Genomic DNA, 19282 nt, shown 5'->3' with positions numbered 1-19282 from the left:
ACAAAAGCCCTGGCTAGATTGCAAGCCATTGGGGCCAAATGACCTAGAGAGTTATTGATTCTGCCTACCTTGTTTCATAGAAGGGGAAACTGGCTGGGCAGTGATGGCACACGCCTTTAATCCCAGCACTTGGGAGGCAGAGGCAGGCGGATTTCTGAGTTCAAGGCCAGCCTGGTCTACAGAGTGAGTTCCAGGACAGCTAGGGCTATACAGAGAAACCCTGTATCGAAGAACAAAAATTTTAAAAAAAAAAAAAGGAAAGAAAGTGTTGGGGGGAGGGTACTGATCCACAAAAGGCCCAAAGTCCCAGAGTCTTGGCAAGCAGGCTTATAGCCTCTCTTGTGCCTGACCACCGACATTCCCTCCACCCACTGCTGAACCCCTGCTCAGGGCAGCACAGAGTCAGTTCTTTTTGGCATGAAGTGTTCTCAGTACCAGACATACAAATAATTGCATCAACTCTGTGGACATGGTGGCTCATTGTGAGTCAGAGAAACTGACTCAGTTGTCACTCAAGGCTACACACCCTGCCCAAGGGCTTATTCTGACATTCCGTGCCTACCAGGGACAGAGACCTACTCCTCGGGCACCCTGTCACATTGTCACCACCTTCTGAATCCTAGAGGACAAAGCTCGCTCAGTCACTGGACAGTTTGATTAAGGCCTAGACTGTAGATTGTTTCATTTAGTGAGTATGGCTAGTGCATCCCACCTACTTTTTGGGTGACAGAAAGTACTAGGTGTTCATCATATCCCAACCCTGCAACAGCTAACCTGGCTTGTGGGCTTTGGACTCTGATGGCCTCATGGAGGCTTTTTGTCTAGAGTCAGGATAATTGTTTACCTGCCTTCTCTGGGGCCTGGATTCAGAGATGTCTCTAAGTGTCCCACTGTTGGCCTTCATCAGCACCCTATAGGCAAGTGGCATCACTTCTCCATCCACTGGGCATTGCTTCTACTTCAAGTGCCCTGAGAACCAGCTCCTCCCAGAACTCTGAACATCACAGCCAGCACAAAGGGCTTGTGAACCATTACCTAAGTTTTCAGTCATGGATCCTGGCTCACCTGAATCTTTTAGAGGCTGAATAGCTGTGTTGGGTGATGGAAACTGTGTTGCTAGGTAGGAACTCTAAAAAGCAAAGTCTTTCTTCTTCACACCCTGAAGTCAGCCCACCCACTAAGTGCTCTGGAATGGGGATGGACTTGGACAGGTATCACCACACCTGTATACTGTCCTCCAGGTCTCTCCTGTCTCATACCTGAGGATCTCCATGAGCCCAGTCTTGCACACTCAGCACAAGGAGGCACTGACGGCTCTGCCTCTGGGGATGACCGTGACCTTCACTGTCCACTTCCACGACAGCTCTGGAGACATCTTTCACGCTCACAATTCAGTCCTTAATTTTGCCACTAACAGGTAGGACATGGCCATTCCTTGTTTCCCAGGAAGCTGGTCTTGTTGTATCTGGGTTTCATATATAGGTCTGGATGGGTGATGAAAGAAAGGCAGATGCTGTGGAAGGATGGCTGAAGAAATGGCTGGCGTGCCGCTCCACACAGGCCAGGCCTGGAAGCAGCAAATCTAGTCAAGAGGCAGAGGGAGTGAGGGAAAGAAAGGCCCAGGCCTTTGTCTATATGTGGGGGGAAGTTGTTACATGATGATGTTTCCTAATGGGCAGGAAGGAGAGCACACCTACTGAGAGCTGAGACTGGAGGGTTTGTGGAAGGCTCTCCATGTGACCAGGAAAGAACATGCAGGGAAATGTAGCATCTGCAGGCACTATGCTCCTGTCATCAGTGGATGAACATGCCCCACACTGCATGGGCACATGAGAGAGAAGCCACACACTGAGCATCTGTGCACAGTCCAGCTGTTAACATCTTTCTGGTTCCTCCCTTAGCCCTGTTACAGAGGCCCAAAGAGGTCAAGCCATTTGCCATGAGCTACCAGCCAGGAAGTGGGGTTTGAATACCACATTTACCCAGCTCCAAGCATGGTTTTCTTAGCTGACTTCTAATCCTTGCTACAGCCTTGGTCCTGGTGTCATGTGGGAGAGGGTGACGGGAGGGCCAAGGCTTCGGTGTGGCCTGCCAAATGCTGACAGCAGTGGCTCTCTCTCTGCTCCCCTGTCTGGCATCAGTGTCCTCTGGGTAGTTAAGAATACGTTTATACAGAGCTCAGCACTCCATGATTTGAAAGGTCGGTGGGTGCTGCCCTGGGGTATTGCAGAGGTATGAGGGAGACACTTTGGCTAAGGTTGGCTTCTTGAACTATCCAGGTGTTGGTTACCATTTTAACTTGGGCTTCCCATGGGCCTGAAAACACTTGTGTCCCCTTTGGCTAAGAACCCTGAAGGACAGGTATAAAGACATTGCATGGCAGGAGCCTGAGCAGGAAACCAGTTTGCAAGCCTGGCTTTGATTTTTGTGGATCCTGTGATTCTGACAAGGTAGCTCATCTCCCCAGGGCACTGCCACATCTCACACAGAGAATATACCTAACCCATCCATGAGAGAGTAGTCATGAGGGCCTCTGTACATGTGGGGCTCGACACATAGTACCATCTGTCTGTCTGCCTTGGGGGAGGTTGAGCCCAGGTCTGGCCACCCTTTGCCATACCATAGAAGTCACTCAGGCCTTGTGTGGCCAGGAACACCTGCTCATAGCAACCATCATGGAAGATGGAAGAGGTCTGGATGGAGTCAGACAACATGGCCCTCACTCCTAGCTGCTCTAAGTTCACCTCTGGCATCCCTCACAATGAGGGTTGTGCGGGTGTGTTTGGAGTGCCTTCCCACTACCAGCCTTGTTTGATCCTCACACAACAGATGCACCATATCCATCCTTGTTCCTGCTTCACAGGACCAGACAGACAGCACAGCATTGCTTGAACCAGCCACATGGTGAAAGGCAGCCTGCACCTTCTTACCATTTCCTCTGGGTCATTTTCTTCCTTGGGCCTCTGCTTCCCTTCTGAGTGTGAGGATAACAAGGAAGGAGGTGTCAAGTCTGTGTCTCCTGCAGTAGAGCCACGTCTGGGACCACAGTCAGCCCCAGGATTGCTCAGTAGGGGATAGGGCTGTATACGTTTTCTATGTTTCCCCTCTGCCTTCTCTTCTGAGCTTCAGCCCTCCTTTCTCCTGTCCCTAGAGATGACTTTGTGCAGATCGGCAAGGGTGCCACCAACAACACCTGCATCATCCGCACAGTCAGTGTGGGCTTGACACTGCTCCATGTGTGGGATGTGGAGCACCTTGGCCTCTCCGACTTTGTGCCGCTACCCGTCCTACAGGCCATCACCCCAGAGTTGTCTGGAGCTGTGGTGGTGGGTGACATCCTCTGTCTGGCTAGTGTTCTCATTAGCCTGGGAGGTAAGAGGGATGTGACTGGTTCATGCTAGGGTATGGCACCACAGAAGGTGCTTGATATCACATCGTAGGAGCTGTACAGGTGGCTCAGAGGATACTGTCCAAGGGCCACATTCACTCTGCCACTTGGCAATGCATGTTCATTTGGGGCCAGGTAGCAGTGGAGATGGTATTGGCCATGCAGCCATCTGTGTTCACTGTCTAGTGGTTTGTGGCAAAAGTCTGCCCACCCCTGCCTTGAAATAGCACTACCCAGTAGAATTTTCTGTTCTTGTGGAAGTGTCCTGTGTGTATACTTCATCACCCAATTGCCTCTGCAAGTCCATATTACAATATGGTTGATGCAGCTAGGGACAAACCTGTCATCAGATAGATTGTGTGTCTAGTGGTACATACATACATTCATACATGGCTCTGGGACACTTGAGCAGAAAATGAGTCCCCACACCATTCCCACACCCCTGTAAGTCATCCACAGATACTTGTTTTTCTCCTGATTGGCCCCCTTTCTTTAGTCTCATGAAATCACTTCCAAAGGAAATTAAATAGTAGTCAGGCATGGTGACTCAACCTGCAATCCCAACACTGAGGAGGCTGAGACTGGACAACTGACACGAGTTTGATACCAGTCTGATCGGTACAGTGAGTTCCAGGTTAACATAGCATGCAATGAGAACTTGTCTCCAGAAGAGGAAAAGAGGAGATAGGGGAAGGGAGGAAGATAGAAATAAAACTTATCTGCTATAGATAGAAGGAAATTTTTTAATTGTATTTTTTATTGGGAACCAAGTGCTGTGTGGCACTTAGCCTAGCATCTGCCTTCTCAAAGAGGCATTTAAAGTATGTTACACATATTATAGAAATGTTACTAAATTAAGTATTTACAGAGTAAATTTTATCTGTTTAATCTAGATAGCAATTTTATGAATATTCAGTTGGTTTGGGCTGGATTATCGTCATCATCATTGTTTATTTTATGTGTATGAGTGTCTTGCCTGTTGCTGTGTCCTCTGCAAGAACAGTAAGCACTCTTAACCACTGAGCAAACTCTCCAGTCTATGATTTCTTATTTTTATTATCAACACATCACCAGTGAGGTCTGCTCCCTGTTTTTAAAGAGGAAGTGATAGTGCTGGGTGGGGAGACAGGGGCCCAGAGACATAGCCCCAGCCCGCCCAGGACAAAGAATGGGGAAGCATCATGTGAAAACAGATTCCAGATGGAAAGGTACAGGGGGGGCTGCACCTCCTGAGAACAGGTGCAGACGAAGAGGTGCAGGTGGCCAGAGCTGGGAAGGTGGAAGGACCACTTCAGGGTTGGCCTATGTAGATTTCTCCCTGAAGCTGAAGAATCCCTCACAGGCAGAGGGGAATGGGGAGCTAGGTTTGGGCAATGGTGTCCAAATATGAACAAAATGAATGATATCTGGGCTCATTCTCCCAGGTGTCTCAGGGACCTGGAGCTCCTCAGCCAGCAATGTGCTCTACATTGACCCTAAGACAGGTGCGGCTATAGCCCGAGAAGCAGGGTCTGTGACTGTTTACTATGAGATCGCTGGACATCTGAAGACCTTCAAGGAGGTAGGACTTGAGGGCAGCCAGAGGCGATTGTGGCCAACCAACCCTGTTAGAGGCAGCAAGAGCATCAGTGTGTGTCTGTAATTAGGCTTAGAGACCCATGTTTGTGCTTGGAAGGCTGAGGAAGAAAGATTATTTTGAATTTGAGACCATCTTGGCTTGCACAGCAAGACTTACTTAAAACTCAAGCAAGCAAGCAAACATACATAGTCCACTATTGACCCCTAGCACATCATAGTGTGTATTCCCCTTGGGACCAGAACCTGATCATGACCAGATCTCTTTCCACAAAGGCATAAGACCTCAACACCTCCTGTCTATTTTATCTCATGGTCTTTCATTTTTGTGTTTGTTTGGAGACAGGGTCTTACTGTGTAGCCCAGGCTGTTCTTGAACTGAATCTCCTTTGCATCCCTGGTGTTTGTTACCTCCTGTATGCTTGAAATCACCTCTGACTTACAGTAGCTAACTGATGCTATGTCGTGTGAGTTGTTGTTAGCCTGTGCTATTTAGGAAGCGCCTGTCTCTGCTCAGAACAAATGCACTTTTCTTCTGACTATTTTTGATCTGTTGTTGGTTGAATCCAAAGCTGCCAAAGCAGCAGGTACAAAGCCTGGCTGTACCTCTGATTCCCTTTCTTTAAGAAACAAATAACCAGGCCTCCTGCCAGAGCTGTCTGCAGCTGTCAAGATCTAGGAGAATCAGCCACCCACTAAGTGTGAGATGGAAACCAGTTTCCTTCCATCCCAAGCGTTCCTCTCATGTCCAAACCAGCGTTGGGAGGAGAGATCTGGTCAATTGATTCTACCCATCCACCGACACCCACGCTTTTCTGGCTGCCAGCATGACCGAGCAGCCATTGGGGTGGACATTTTCCTGAGGGAGTTCAGGCATGAGATGGGCAACCCAGTGATTTGGTATCACCCAGCAAAATAAAACTTCTCCCAGCAAGTCACCTTTGAGTCTTTATGAAAGTGAACAAAACCCTTTCTCTCCAACCAAGAATAAGTCAATGACCCTAGTCTGGCTGAGTTCCAAACCTGTCTCATTTTTTAGAGCCAGCGTGAGCTTTATCGAATCCAGCAGTTTAACCTAATAGTTTGCATATTTAGTGCTGTGGTTCAGACGAGCAGCTGCAGATAGAGGCACTCTGATTAATAAAGCTCTGCTTCACAGGAGAGGTCCCTAAGAATGGTCATGAGGGCCAGCAGTCACCAGGGTATATGGGGCTTGAGAGAGAATCCCAAGTGAGCTGAACCATAGGATATGTGTGGGAGGGACTTACAGTCTGGCTTTATAGGCAGATCATGAGGTGCTGGGGAAGCCAGGAAGCTGGGTGCAATGGTTTAAGGGTAGCTTTCGCTGGACGTATCCCTGCAGTGTCACTTCCTGAGAGGCTGAGATTACAACAGCTTAAGGATTTTAGGGCATCCTAGACACTCAAGTCACATGGTTTGTCTGTCTGGGTTCAAATCCAAGATCAACCACTGATATACCACACTGTGATGTAGCAGAGTGAGCTAACTTGGGGAGGGAGCAGGTCAGTTGGCACTTAGTATCTGTTCTCTGGCTGGTTTGTGTGTCAGCTTGAAACATCAGAGAGAAAGGAGCCTCACTTGAGAAATACCTCCATGAGATCCAGCTGTAAGGCATTTTCTCAATTAGTAATCAATGGTAGGGTTCAGCCCACTGTGGGTAGTACTACCCCTGGGCTGGTGGGCTTGGGTTCTATAAGAAAGCAGGCTGAGTAAGTCACGTTAAGCAAGTCAGTAAGCAGCACCCCTCCATAGCTTCTGCATCAGCTCCTGCCTCCAGGTTCCAGGCCTGCTTGAGTTCCTGTCCTGACTTCCTCTAGTGATGGATTGTGATCTGGAAGTGTAAGCCGAATAAATCCGTTCCTCCCCATCTTGCTTTTTTGTCATGGTGTTTCATCTCAGTAATAGAAACCCTGACTAAGACAGAGTCTCACAGGCGTTTGCTCCACTCTGTGTTTGCTGATGTTCCCATTGGAGAGTAGGGTAGTAGCTTGCTTACATCACACTACATAAACTTAGGTTCTAAATCAGAATGATGCAGATCAGGGGCACATAGTGGTGGAGCTGCTGTAGGATGACCTGCTGGTAGACTGGATGGGATGGTGTGGAGGAGGGTTTGGAGTAAGTCTCCTGGGTTTGTCACCACTGACCTGGTATGTGATGGTTCTTTACTCTGAGAAGGAAATAGAAGCCCTATTCTATTGTGTGTGCGGAAGAAAAGAAGATGGTGAGTGGGTCCTGGAGTGTTTGAAGTGGGTGTCACTTCTCCAGCTAAGGTGGGAAGGACACAGTTGGGTGGTGAGTTTGCAGTCCCTGTGTCTCTTTCCAAAGACTGGAGCTGCATAGGGCTGTCTAGCACAGGGATGGTATGTTGGGATACACCTGAATGTGGGATAATCATAACAGGAGTAGGCCAGACAGAGAAGGAGAAATTGTGAGAAGAGCCATTGTGGCCAGGAAGAAAAAAAAAATGTGTGGGAGAGCCAGGGATGGCAGTGCAGGGCACTTCTGTTGGTCCCTGGGCAGCAGCTATTCCTAGAAGGAGGCAGTACAGTGATGGCTGGAAGTACTGGTAAGGCCAGAGGGACCAAGGCCCATATATGGTGGGGCTGTGAGCTGCAGGCCAAGGGAACCTTTCCTGCTACCATGACTTTACTATGCTGCACAAAAGGGACCCACAAGAAAAGCCTCCAAAGCACTTGCCCCCACCAGAAAGGGTGGTCAGCATGTTAGCTGGAGAGGAGCATGGGGCTGTGGTTCTTGCAGAAAAAAATAGACATCCCAGTGGAGGAAGATCTGCATAGGGGATAGAGTATGCTCAAGGGGTACATCGAGCATGCTGGCCTCTGGGAACCCTTGTAACTGTACACATATGGGTCTGATTGTTCCATTCTGGATAAGGATCCTCTGTCCTTGTGACAAGATTAGTTATCCAGATCTGTGAGCAGAGGAAAGATGATGGCAGGAGCATGTGGCCTGTCTGGACCACTAAGTATGTTCAGCCTGCTGTTAGCCCTGGCCTTCCTGCTGATCCAGCTCTGCCAGGTGCCCTGGCTTTTCCTCCTGCCTTGGTTTTGATATCAGTTCTAGCTTTGCTCTCTTAGGGTAGGAGAGTTGGGGTGGCCAGTTAGGGCTCTAACAGATAACCCTGCCACACCCCAAGCAGGTGTTTAAGCTGTGAGCTCATTGGTTTTATTGCCTGGGGTATAGGTGATATAAGCTGCAGGTATGGTCATGAAGAACACCCAGCACAAGCCAGCATGTGACCATCGCTCATCACAACTCACTTGTTTCCCTAGATAGTGGTCAGCACCCCTCAGAAGATTGTGGCCCGTCGCCTCCACTCTGCCCAGACCAGTATCCAGGAAGCCACAGCCTCCAAAGTGACTGTCAGCGTGGGAGACAGGAGCTCTAACCTACTTGGTACAGAATGAGTAGGCTCTGGGTATTTGGGCTTACCTTGCCAGACTTGGAGAGTGGGGAGTAGCATCTGTGCCCTTTAGATGTGGTTTTATCTGTTTGGGTTTTGTTTTTTTGTGGTGTTGGGGACTGAACCCAGGGCTATAACAGCACAAGCACATGCTATACCATTGAGCCACACCCTCAGCCCTCTTCTTATTCAGACTCATCTCTAACTCCAGAGAGAGCCTTTAGCCCCTGCTCATCTGTTCCTTCCAACTCTTAAGAAATAGGAGGCCTCCATAAGCCGAAGCATGAAAGGCGCCTTCATAAGAGCACAGCTCCAAGACACTGCCTGCGCTGAGTCAGAGCTGTGATTGCAGCCCTAGGGCATGAGCAGAGCGAGCCACAGTCCACCGCAGCTGATGGTAGAAACTAATGGCATCACAGGCTGGTGGCTGGTTTTGATTTTTATAATTACCTCTCCCTGGTCATGCATAGAACATTCCATCTCACTCTTTGCCTGTGACAGCCCTGGACAGCAAATGCCAGAAATAAATATGTCGATACAGATTTTTTTTTTTTAACCACTTAACGGATGAATTAAGTTCCACTATTTTCATTGTGATTAATGGGGTACATTTACTACATCATGGAAATGCTGTTTTCCTCCTTTAGTGCAAGTGGGAAAATAGTCTACTGTTGCCAGAATTACGTGCAGTGTGTTTATAGAGAGCCTCTGTCCTCCCAATGTTCAGAAGCAAATGGCCGAGCTGGAGAGATGTTTCAGAGGTTAAGAGCACTGACTACTCTTCCAGAGGTCCTGAGTTCAATTCCCAGCAACCACACAGTGGCTCACAACCATCTGTAATGGAATCTGATGCCCTCTTCTCGTGTATCTGAAGACAGCTACAGTGTACTCACATACATAAAATAAAAATAGATCTTTAAAAAAAAAGAAGAAGAAGCAAGTGGCCAATGGACATTCTCCTTGCTGATGACAACCAGGCCACACATGAGTAGATTTCCTGTCACAATGGCCTCTGTGCAGGCTCAGTGCTCATGCTGGAATTCTCATCTGAGGTGGCCCTGGGATCCAGAGTAGCTCATCCTCTGGGTCAAGATCCTTAGGTTTAATAAAAGACATAGTACCTTCACCAAACCTCATGGACTCTTGAGCTCCCTGAATGGGAATAATATGGGATACTGGTGCCATTCATGCCTGCCCAGCTCTGTAGGGCCTGTTCTCTCATCTTAGTTGGTTATGGCTGTGGTAGCCTTGTGCTTGGCCCAAACCCTTCTCATCTGATCGCTGCCCCCAACCCTGTGCCTTTAGGTGAGTGCTCCCCTGCCCAGCAAGAGGCCATTGAAGCCTTGCACCCAGAGACTCTCATCAGCTGCCAACTCCAGTTCAAGCAAGATGTCTTTGACTTCCCTGCTCGTGATGTCTTCACTGTGGAACCAGGATTTGATGCTGCTCTAGGTAAATTTGCAAAGAATTTAAATGCAGTGAGTGCCTGCTGGATGCCTGGGGTTGGTCAGAAGTGTGTACTTCATGATGCCCATAAGTCCAGTCAGGCAAAGATTGTTGGGAGGCCAGCCTGGGGCTGTTAACAGCCTATAATCTCTGTTGCTACTCTATGCCTGCCAAGAGGGAGTCACCTTTGACATCACCTACACTCTGCAAAGCTCAGCACCAAACCCAGACTGGAGTCCTTTTCTATAATCGCACCTCTCAGCTTTAAATAGAGGCTTACCCTTCTAAACCTCCCTCTTTAGACTGAGGATTCCCTGTCTTCCACTGCCTGCATAGAGCAAATGAGAGGTGATTGGCACCATATGAAACAGTCATGGGCTGTATTCGAGCATGCTGAGACATAACCACTCCAAAGCTCAGGGCACTACAGTGGTTGGCTGACGACCCCGACTTGAGGCTGGTGATGCTGCCTGGCCCCACTGCATGGCATGGAATGCTACTGGTTGAGAGAGTGCAGAGTATTGCTGATATATGACTGGTACCCAGGGCCTCACCATTGTCTAGCATGCCTTGTTGAACAAGGAAGTTAACTCATCTAGTGTGTGTGCTTCTAGTTGTGTGTCACTGATGGGGTTCAGCCCATGTGCCCAGATTCTAGGTTGCCCAGCTGCCTGAGGCCCTGCTCATTACACCTGGCTCATCTGCCCTGGGCCAGGCACTAAGGACAGGACAGGACCAGACAGTCGTCATCCACACAGCCTTCTGCTACACCTGGAACAGGGGCATCTTGGAGTCAGCTCTGTCTTGACCTATAGCCCAGGGTTGGATCATGGGTCTATGTGCCATTATCTGCCCTTGCTCTAGAATAGGCTGGCTGGGGCTTGAGCAGCAGAGCTGGCCCAAATATGATGCCTGTCCCAAGAATACTATTCAGATGGAAACCTCATGATCAGAAGATTCAGAGAAAATGAGAGGACCGTTTCTTACAGAGAAGGTGTCTAGGCTAGCCCAGGGCCTCTGAAGGGGTATTCCTAGAAGGCCTCCTGGAGGAAGTGGCTTATCAGCTCCCTCTCAAGTGTGTCTAGGATTTCCCCTGTCATATTGTGGGGCCAAGGTGTGGATTTGTGGACACACAGGAGAATAAGCCTTCTCTCCACAGGCCAGTACCTCTGCTCGGTTACCATGCACAGGCTGACAGATAAGCAACTGAAGCACTTGAACATGAAGAAGACCTCACTGGCGGTCACTGCCTCCATCCCCAGCAGCCATAGCTCTGTAGAGCAGGTGGGAGCCGAGGTCCCCTTCAGTCCAGGGCTCTATGCCAACCAGGCAGAAATCCTTTTGAGCAACCACTATACCAGCTCCGAGATCAAGGTCTTTGGTGCTGTGGAGATTCTGGAAAGCTTGGAGGTAAGCTGCTGTGGGGGTTTTGGGTCAGGCAAGAGATGGTTCAGATTAGCATTTAGAGTGCAGGGCTAGAGCTAGGGTTAGGGCTAGGATTAGAGCTAGCGTTTGGGGTTAGGGTTAGGGCTAGGACTAGGGTCGGTTTGAGGCTTGAAGTTAGAAATATTTTTAGTTGCCTTGTTTACAGACTAGGGTCAGTGTTAAAGGTTGGGCTTAACAGTGTGTAAAATGTGTTAGACGTTAGGATTGGTGGCTAGGGTTAGTGGTTAGGGTTAGTGTTTAGAGTTAATGGTTAGGGTTAGAATGTGCTTTGTACAGTTAGTACAGGAGTGCATTCCAACTCAGGGTGCCCTGTTCCATATCAGGATAGGCCTCTCCTCTCCATGCTTTGCTGCTGCTGCCACTTCCTACTCCCTCCTCTCCCTCCTCTCCCTCTTCCTCTTCCTCTTCCTCTTCCTTCTCCTTCTCCTCCCCTTCATCTTCTTCTCCCCCTTTTCTTCTGGCTGATGTATGACTGGTCTCTGAGGCTTCAGTCCAGAAAACCTACAGGGAGAGCTCTGATGTATGGCTGGAGGATCCCTGTTGCCTGCTTCTCTTATCTTGCCACGGTTAATTGCTCACAAGAGATGAAGAAGTATATATATAGTTGCTGTGGCAGCCCGATGACCTAGGAATGCTGCTTGTGGAGACTTGGTTTTGGGTGCCACTTTGGGTTGGCTAACATTTTTATGCTTAACAAGAATTCAGTAATATTGATCGCATCCTCTTTAGCAGACTGAATGTGGGTCATGCTTTGGGGTATCAGGGCCCGCCTGGTTCTTCTGGGAGAGAAGTCTAGCATCTGTGGTTAGAAGGGTGTGTCCATAGAGAAGCTGGGTACCTACAGTCCCACCTGTGGGACACTGCAGAGTGCACTCCCTGAAGAGCGTGCCTCCTCAATGCTGCCTTCTTCCCAGGTGAAATCCGGATCCCCGGCTGTGCTAGCCTTCGTGAAAGAGAAGTCATTTGGGCTGCCCAGCTTCATCACATACACAGTTGGTGTCTTAGATCCAACAGCTGGCAGCCAGGGTCCTCTGTCCACTGCCCTGACCTTCTCCAGCCCTGCCACTAACCAGGCCATCACCATTCCAGTCACTGTGGCCTTCGTGTTGGATCGTCGTGGGCCTGGTCCCTGTGAGTCATAGATGCAACATCAACTGACCCAGACCTGGGCAGGGAGAGCCGGGGCAGGGGGGCTTGAGTGTCGGTGGACACTTACAATGTGAAAGTTGGACGAGTCAGAAATATAAAATGTCTCTCAAAGAGACAATCTCTTTCTGTCACCAATGCCACAATACTTCCCTTGTCACCACATCCTCAGCAAGGCCCTGTGCCCAATATCCTGCTGTGGCTCCATCTCTCAAGTGTAAAGCCCACACCCCTGCAGTGGCCCCTGAGACCCATATGGTGTCTCCTGACCACTCATGACTCGCCTCCCCTTGTGCTTCCTGATCTAGCACTAACCTCTTGCCTGTTTCTGGAACACAAGGCCCCGGTCTGAGACATTGGCATCACTGTTTCCTCTGCATATAGTGTCATTTCCCTCAGAGAACCCATTGACCTATATCCTCAACTGCCTTAGACTGCCGGTCAAGCATCACCTCTTGGTTAACACAGGATTAGACTCTCCTTCCCAGACGTGTGTTGGGCTATGTCGAAGTAACATTATTCATGACTGGGACTCCTGCCCAACTGCCCCAGGAAGTCCAGTGTGAGGACAGCTCTTAGCTCAGGGACCTCCTGATGCCAGGAGCTACTCACTTCCTACCTGGCTGTGTACAGGCTTGTCCTGCTTCAGCTGCCTGTGGGCATGCAGAAGACAGCTACAAAGACATAGGGCATAGATTGAAGGGACCAGTAGCTAGGGGAGGGCCCTGCAGTCTGGTCTCTCTACCAGAGAGTACTTGGGACAAGTAAAGAGTGTAACACTGTGACAGATAGGCAGCAGGGATCTTGGATTCAGGCAACTCCACAGAGGTGGGTAGCTTTGGGGCAGAAGTGCTACCCACCTCCACCCTTGGGCTCTTAGGAAGGAGTCAGAACAGGAGTGCCTGTCCTGTGAGCCTCTGGCCCACCAAATCCCTCAAGCTCTAAAGCCCACAGGGCATTTTTCAGAACTGCTTCTCTTTCTTTGGAGCAGCCTAGCTGCCTCTTTGACAGAAAGGACACCCAAACCTTATGTGCGCAGCTGGTACCTAAGGATACGATCTGGAAAGGACAGAGATGACAGAAGGAGATGTTGCCCTGTCTAGACACCTCGTATCTAAGACAGGCTTGCCCCTGCATCCCAGCCAGTAGGACCTGGTGGACCATGCAAATGTCTAATAGCACAGGAACTCAGGGGACCCAGCTATGGCTCTGGCATTGTGATGTCTGTCTTTGCCCTGTTGCAGATGGAGCCAGCCTCCTGTCACACTTCCTGGACTCCTATCAAGTCATGTTCTTCACCTTTTTCGCCCTGCTGGCTGGGACAGCAGTCACCATTATAGGTGAGGCCAACCTCATACCCCTTTCTACACCCCGCATGCTCTCACCCCTCCCACTCTCACCAGTCTGTACTCTTGCAGCCTACCACACAGTCTGTGCACCCCGGGAACTCGCTTCACCCCTGGCCCTCACACCCCGTGCCAGCCCTCAGCACAGCCCCCACTGTGAGTACCTCAGCCACAGGCATAGCCTAGAGTGCCTCCACAAAAGAGTCATCTCCTGGGGAAGGGTGGGATCCAGGCCCTGAACCCTAGTTTTCACAGCCTGTCAGAGCAAAGGGGACAGTTATAGCTGAGCCCCAGAGACAGCTGTACCAGAGGACGAGTGTGTCACAGGGACTCAGATACTAGTCCTAACTCCTCGTAGGTGTCCCCAGCAGGCTGTGGGGGGTGGGAGGAGTTGGTAGAGACAGTGCTGTCTAAGCAAGTGAATTCCAGAACAGACAAACAGGGCTACCACTGAGAGGTCAGGTTGGGATGGGAGGATGGAGATTCTAGACTGTCCTGATGAGAGATACTCCCATAAAGAAATCTAGGAAAGCCCACTCCTTTAAGCAATGTATTTGTCTCTGACAGCCTAAGGTCTTGGTTACCCTCTACAATTCCTGGGGTACTTCTCTCCAAGAGTTCTGGAACTGTGCAGTGTCCTACCCGTGCAGTGGTACCCTGTAGACCTTTGTCTCCTGACTCCTATTTGGTAGTCTGATGCCTGTGTAAGAGTCCCTTGAGCCTAGTGTCTGCTCATCTCAGTGTTACAGAGTTTTGTCAGAGGACGGTTTTATATCCAGAAGCACTGTCTCTGGGAGATAACCTCCCCACCCCCATTACACACACACACACACACACACACACACACACACACACACACACACGTGTGCTGCACACCCAGGGATCAGGGCCTCTTCCTGCTGCCTCTGGTCTTCAAGGCAGGACTCCTGAGTATCCCAGCATGCTGGGTGGTGGCTGTCCTTGTGGCTTTGGCTTGTTGCAGAGCTGTTCTGCTACAGGCCTTTCTGACCCTTCCTCCCAGTGTTTGTTAAGTTACCATAGGGTCTTAGTAACATCTCCTAAAGTTCCTTTCACTTGCCTCTAGGTCCTTGTTACATCAGCATTGTGCTCAAGAGTCTGGTTCTTCCATCCTCTTAGCCCCATGGAGAGATAACACAATGTCACAATGTGTCATGTGATCCTCCCTAGACTCTGACTGGAAAAAAAAATATACACACACACACACACACACACACACACACACAGTCTTGGTCCCAAGGACCATAATTTTATACTCTTTCAAAAATCCCAGTAAAGTCTCATCCACACCCCAAAGGATTAGCCAACTCCAGCTCCTAGTTCACTGGAGACAGACATCCTCAAGTGGGAATCAGGAGACAGAAGGCCTCTGGGTACAGAAGCACGGGTTGAACGGTATAACTTCCCATGCCTCCCCTACCCATCAGTTTCTGCTGTTCCAGGTATAAGTCCCTGGCATGCTGCAGGCACACACTGAGGAGTGTGGTAGGATATTGGCTCTTACTCCTCCATACTCACTTCCCTTTCCTCCCCAGATCTTGCCTCATCTCCGGCTGCTTTCAACACACTGCCTTCTGGTCGCAAAGCCAGCCCTCCCTCAGGGCTCTGGAGCCCAGCCTATGCCTCTCACTAGGCAGTATGCAGGGCTGGTATTGCTGCACAGCTGACCTGACACCTGGACAGGAGGGTCACTATCATTTTCACACCAGGGTGAAACCCTGCCTGGGCCCTAGGCCATCCTCACTGTTCTGGCTGTGTTGAACCACTGCCTGGTTCACACAAGCAAGGGTTTTTAATTTGTTTGCTTTTAAATCTCTTTCCCAGCCTTGAGGGCCAGGGCTTCCTGGTTCCCTCCTTCTCGTGTGGCGTGCAGGATTTGGGGGTGCTGCTTAGTCTTGTGTTTGTTCTGCTGGAGGAAGTTCACTCCCTGTTCATGGGTTTGAGTAGCTGGAAGCTGTTTCTACATCATCTACAGATGATGTCACTGTAGCGATCTCAGGGAAAGGATTTTCTCATTACTCCTGGGGTTTTTGTGGTGCTTCGAATAGAACCCAGAGTCTCATACCTGCTTGGCAAGAGCTTGTCCATTGGCACATGCGTACACACCAGCCCTTTTTTGTGGGCTTTTTTTTTTTTTTCATGAAAACTCACTCTTCTCCTTGTCCTACTGCTGCTAGGAAATGTGGGGGACAAGCAGGTGTGGGTATCCCCTAGGGGACACCATGCCCGGAGCCCTGTGCTGTCTGAGCCTTCTTACTGTGATAGTTACCGAACCTCAGCAGAGTGGCCCTCCCTTCAGAGCTCCAGGAGGACTTCAGTCTTGTTTTGGCAGAAGGGCCTCTGTCACTGGTGTTGGAGTGCTTCTCGCTGTCCCTGAGGCAGCTTGGGAGTAGTCAGAGCATCTTCAGCCCTGCCCCGCAGCCCCTGGCAGGACAAACCACTGATCTCGGTTTGTTCTGAGATGCTACTGTGACTAGTGGAGCAGAGAGACCCAGTGTGATCTGCTATTCTGCCTTGGAAGACACCGAATGCAGTACCTCAGCGGATCTGAGCCACTCTATTTGTCCTCCTCTCCTCCTCTTCTGCCACCAGCACTCTCCTAGCTGGCCCAGGAACAGAAGTGGATGGCTTGGGAGTATAACTCGTGTTCACGTCTGAGCTCAGGGACATGGCCAGTCTGCTTCAGGTCCAGGTGTTGTGGCGCTGTCAGAAAGAGCCAGAGACTCTCCTCCAAGTGGACATACATGGCCATCACATCACCAGAGTTCAGTTAGCTTTTGAAGGTCCTGTGTGATCCCTTGTATCCTGTGAGGCTGAGCCACAGGATGGACTTTTTTGCAGCTGGGGACAAGATTGGTGCCCAGCCTGCCGCTCAATCTCCCCCTGGAGCTGTTATGGAGCCTTCCCTGCATTTGTTCAATAAAGTTCTGTGTAGTTTCTTAAGGATGTGGTAGTTCCTGGGGGTACTGACTCTGCCTGGTTGTCTACTATGACTGATGACCTGTTTCCAATGGTGCCCTTCTCTCCTCTCTGGCCATGGGGTCTCCCTACGCTAGACATAGGGGCAGTAGCAAGACCTTGTCTGCAGGAGTACAGCACAGTCCCCCTTACCTCCACTTCCTGCCAGTCCTCTCAGGCACCTGTCATTCTTCCATCTCCTTCCTTCGTTGTCATCTAAAATGTGACTTTCCCCTTAAAATGGCCTTTGCCTGCCCTTCCCCCCAGGGCTCTACTCCCAAGATCTTGAAGGCCTCAAAGGACCAACTCTCTGCCACCCTCCCTTGCCACACACCCTTGGTCTCACCTGCCTTCCTGGAGCTCTCACAGGTCCCACCCAAGCCAGGTTCTAGTCCTGTCACATTCCTCATGGGGGCTGCCCTTTCAAGCCGTACACAGCAAACAGCTAGGCCCTGCTCCTTTGTGCCCTTGTCTCCCTGTGCCTTTCTCTTCCTTTTACCGTGCCTCATGCCACATTGGAAGTGGAGAGAGAGGGGAGTAGGTGCTTCCTCAGCTTCGGGAACCTGTTACCACAGCACTACCCGTGCTAAGAACACCATGTGGCCCCTACTTGGCTTCCCAAATCGGACCTCCATGTGAGTGAGTGGTGACAGGTGTCATTCTCATAGCTCCCAGGACACTGTACACAAGAAGATGTAGACAGCATTATCAAATGCTAAGTATGTTTGGTACTGTACTTATTGTATGTGGCCTGCCTGCTACATGGTACTGGTGTTGCCCTTGGGTAAGACCCCTCTGAAACACAAGATAGCTGCCAGGTTCCAGGGAGCAAGGACATCACATCCAGACATGGCAAGGTCCAGAACAGAAAGAAACTCCTGCTCCTAATGACTGAGGCACTCTTTTCAGGGCTCAACAGACAAACCATCTCCATCACGAAGGTCTGAGCCACTTCTGTCCTGTGGCTATTGAGTACAATGGGATGAGCATATCTTGAGGCCTCTAGATGCTGTGAAGCTGATGACTGGCTCCTTCCAGATGAAACAAGGATTGCAGTGTCCGCCAGCCACCTTTGTTCTGGGGTACTGGGCTTACCCCCTCTGTCCTCCCTTTCTCCGGGGGCCTTTCAAAGCACATTGGGGGAGCACAGCCAGGCCTTCAAAATAGTAAACCTGACTGGGCATGCTGACAGCCCAGAGCGAGCCACACAGCTGGACTGGATTCCCAAGCTAGCAGAGCAGCTCTCACTGCCTGAAGGTGCTAGAAGATGCTTTTAGCACCAAGAATACAGAATTGCAAAGAGGTATTTTTCTCTAGAATTCTTGTTTGAACAAAAATTAACCCTCAAATTCTTGCTCTTTGCCTGCTCACCTGTGTGGCACATTTGGGCTTGGGCTGCTTCCCATTGCTGTGTTAAAGCACCATGAAGACCATCTTGAGGTGGAAAAGGTTTATTTATTTCATAGGTTATAGTCCATCATGGAGAGACTGTCAGGGCAGAAACTCAAGGCCATGAAGGAACGATGCTACTGGCTTGCTTTCCAGAGCTTTCTCAGCCTGCATTTTTTTTTTTTTTTTAGCATTCTAGGACCACACGCCTAGGTGGCAAGCCCTACAGTGGGCTGGGCCTTTCCACAGCAATCAAGAAAATGGCCCCACCAGACTTGCCTACAGGCAATCTGATGGAGGCATTTTCTCAAGTTTTCCCTCTTCCCAGATGACTAACAAAAACCCTGAGCAGCACACCGGCTGGCTGGAAACCTTTCATCTTGAGCCTGAAATTTGGACAGGGTTGAGCAGTAGTATCTAAGTTGATGCGGACACCTTGGACCTGGAGATGGGGTAGGAATTCAGGCCTGTCTTACTGCAGGGGTCACTTTACCAGCAAAGTGGCCTTTTGTAAGTGGCTTCACCAAGAAGAGGCAAGTGGCAGACTACATCTCTCTTTCCAGCCTCTTAGACTCCCCATGTGGCAGCCTCTCCAGAGAATGTGTGAAGGTCTTCCTATCCAGAAAAGTTGCATGTTAGTCACGTGGCTTTCATTGGCCTACGTGATAAGTAGATATGGTAAAGGTCTGTCCCAAGGACAGATGAGCCCACATGCCAATAGTACCTGAGAAAGCAAGGTGTCTGCTCAGGAAGACCATGTACCCAGAAGGAAACAGTTCACCAAACAAGAAAGAGGAATATCTTGTTTTTACATTTATTTATTTGAGGGAATCAGAGGACAACGTACATGGCAGTGGTTCTATTCTTACATCATGTGAGATCTGAGGATCACCCAGGTCACTGAAGGTTGGCAGCAAGTACTTTACTCACTGAACCATCCTCCTGGAAAATAAAAATAAGAAAAAAAGAAAAAATAAGAAAAAAATCGTTGTTTTTTTTTTTCACAAAAAACGATTCATAAATAATTCAAAAATTTTTTGATAAAATTCCAAATTTAAATTTCTTTAGCTTTGTTGTTTGATTATTTTATTGAGGCAGGGTCTCGCTGTGTAGCCTTGGATT

At 49.7% G+C, this 19282-nt stretch overlaps 1 protein-coding gene across 1 annotated transcript in view; it reads left to right on the top strand.

Moving 5' to 3' along the window:
- Positions 1-16756, top strand: part of Nup210 (nucleoporin 210) — a 103998-nt gene extending 87242 nt beyond the window's left edge. The window contains exons 31-40 of the mRNA XM_028773004.1: positions 1242-1417; positions 3152-3372; positions 4813-4949; positions 8281-8404; positions 9717-9863; positions 11017-11267; positions 12218-12434; positions 13694-13789; positions 13868-13951; positions 15349-16756. Coding sequence (XP_028628837.1) covers positions 1242-1417; positions 3152-3372; positions 4813-4949; positions 8281-8404; positions 9717-9863; positions 11017-11267; positions 12218-12434; positions 13694-13789; positions 13868-13951; positions 15349-15446 — 1551 coding nt within the window. The 3' untranslated portion in view covers positions 15447-16756. The remainder of the gene's footprint in view (positions 1-1241; positions 1418-3151; positions 3373-4812; positions 4950-8280; positions 8405-9716; positions 9864-11016; positions 11268-12217; positions 12435-13693; positions 13790-13867; positions 13952-15348) is intronic.
- Positions 16757-19282: the final 2526 nt, after the last annotated feature.

The sequence above is a fragment of the Grammomys surdaster genome, unplaced genomic scaffold, assembly GCF_004785775.1.
Source record: "Grammomys surdaster isolate TR1022 unplaced genomic scaffold, NIH_TR_1.0 220, whole genome shotgun sequence".
NCBI lineage: Eukaryota > Metazoa > Chordata > Mammalia > Rodentia > Muridae > Grammomys > Grammomys surdaster.
This window is presented reverse-complemented; position numbering and strand designations above follow the sequence as displayed.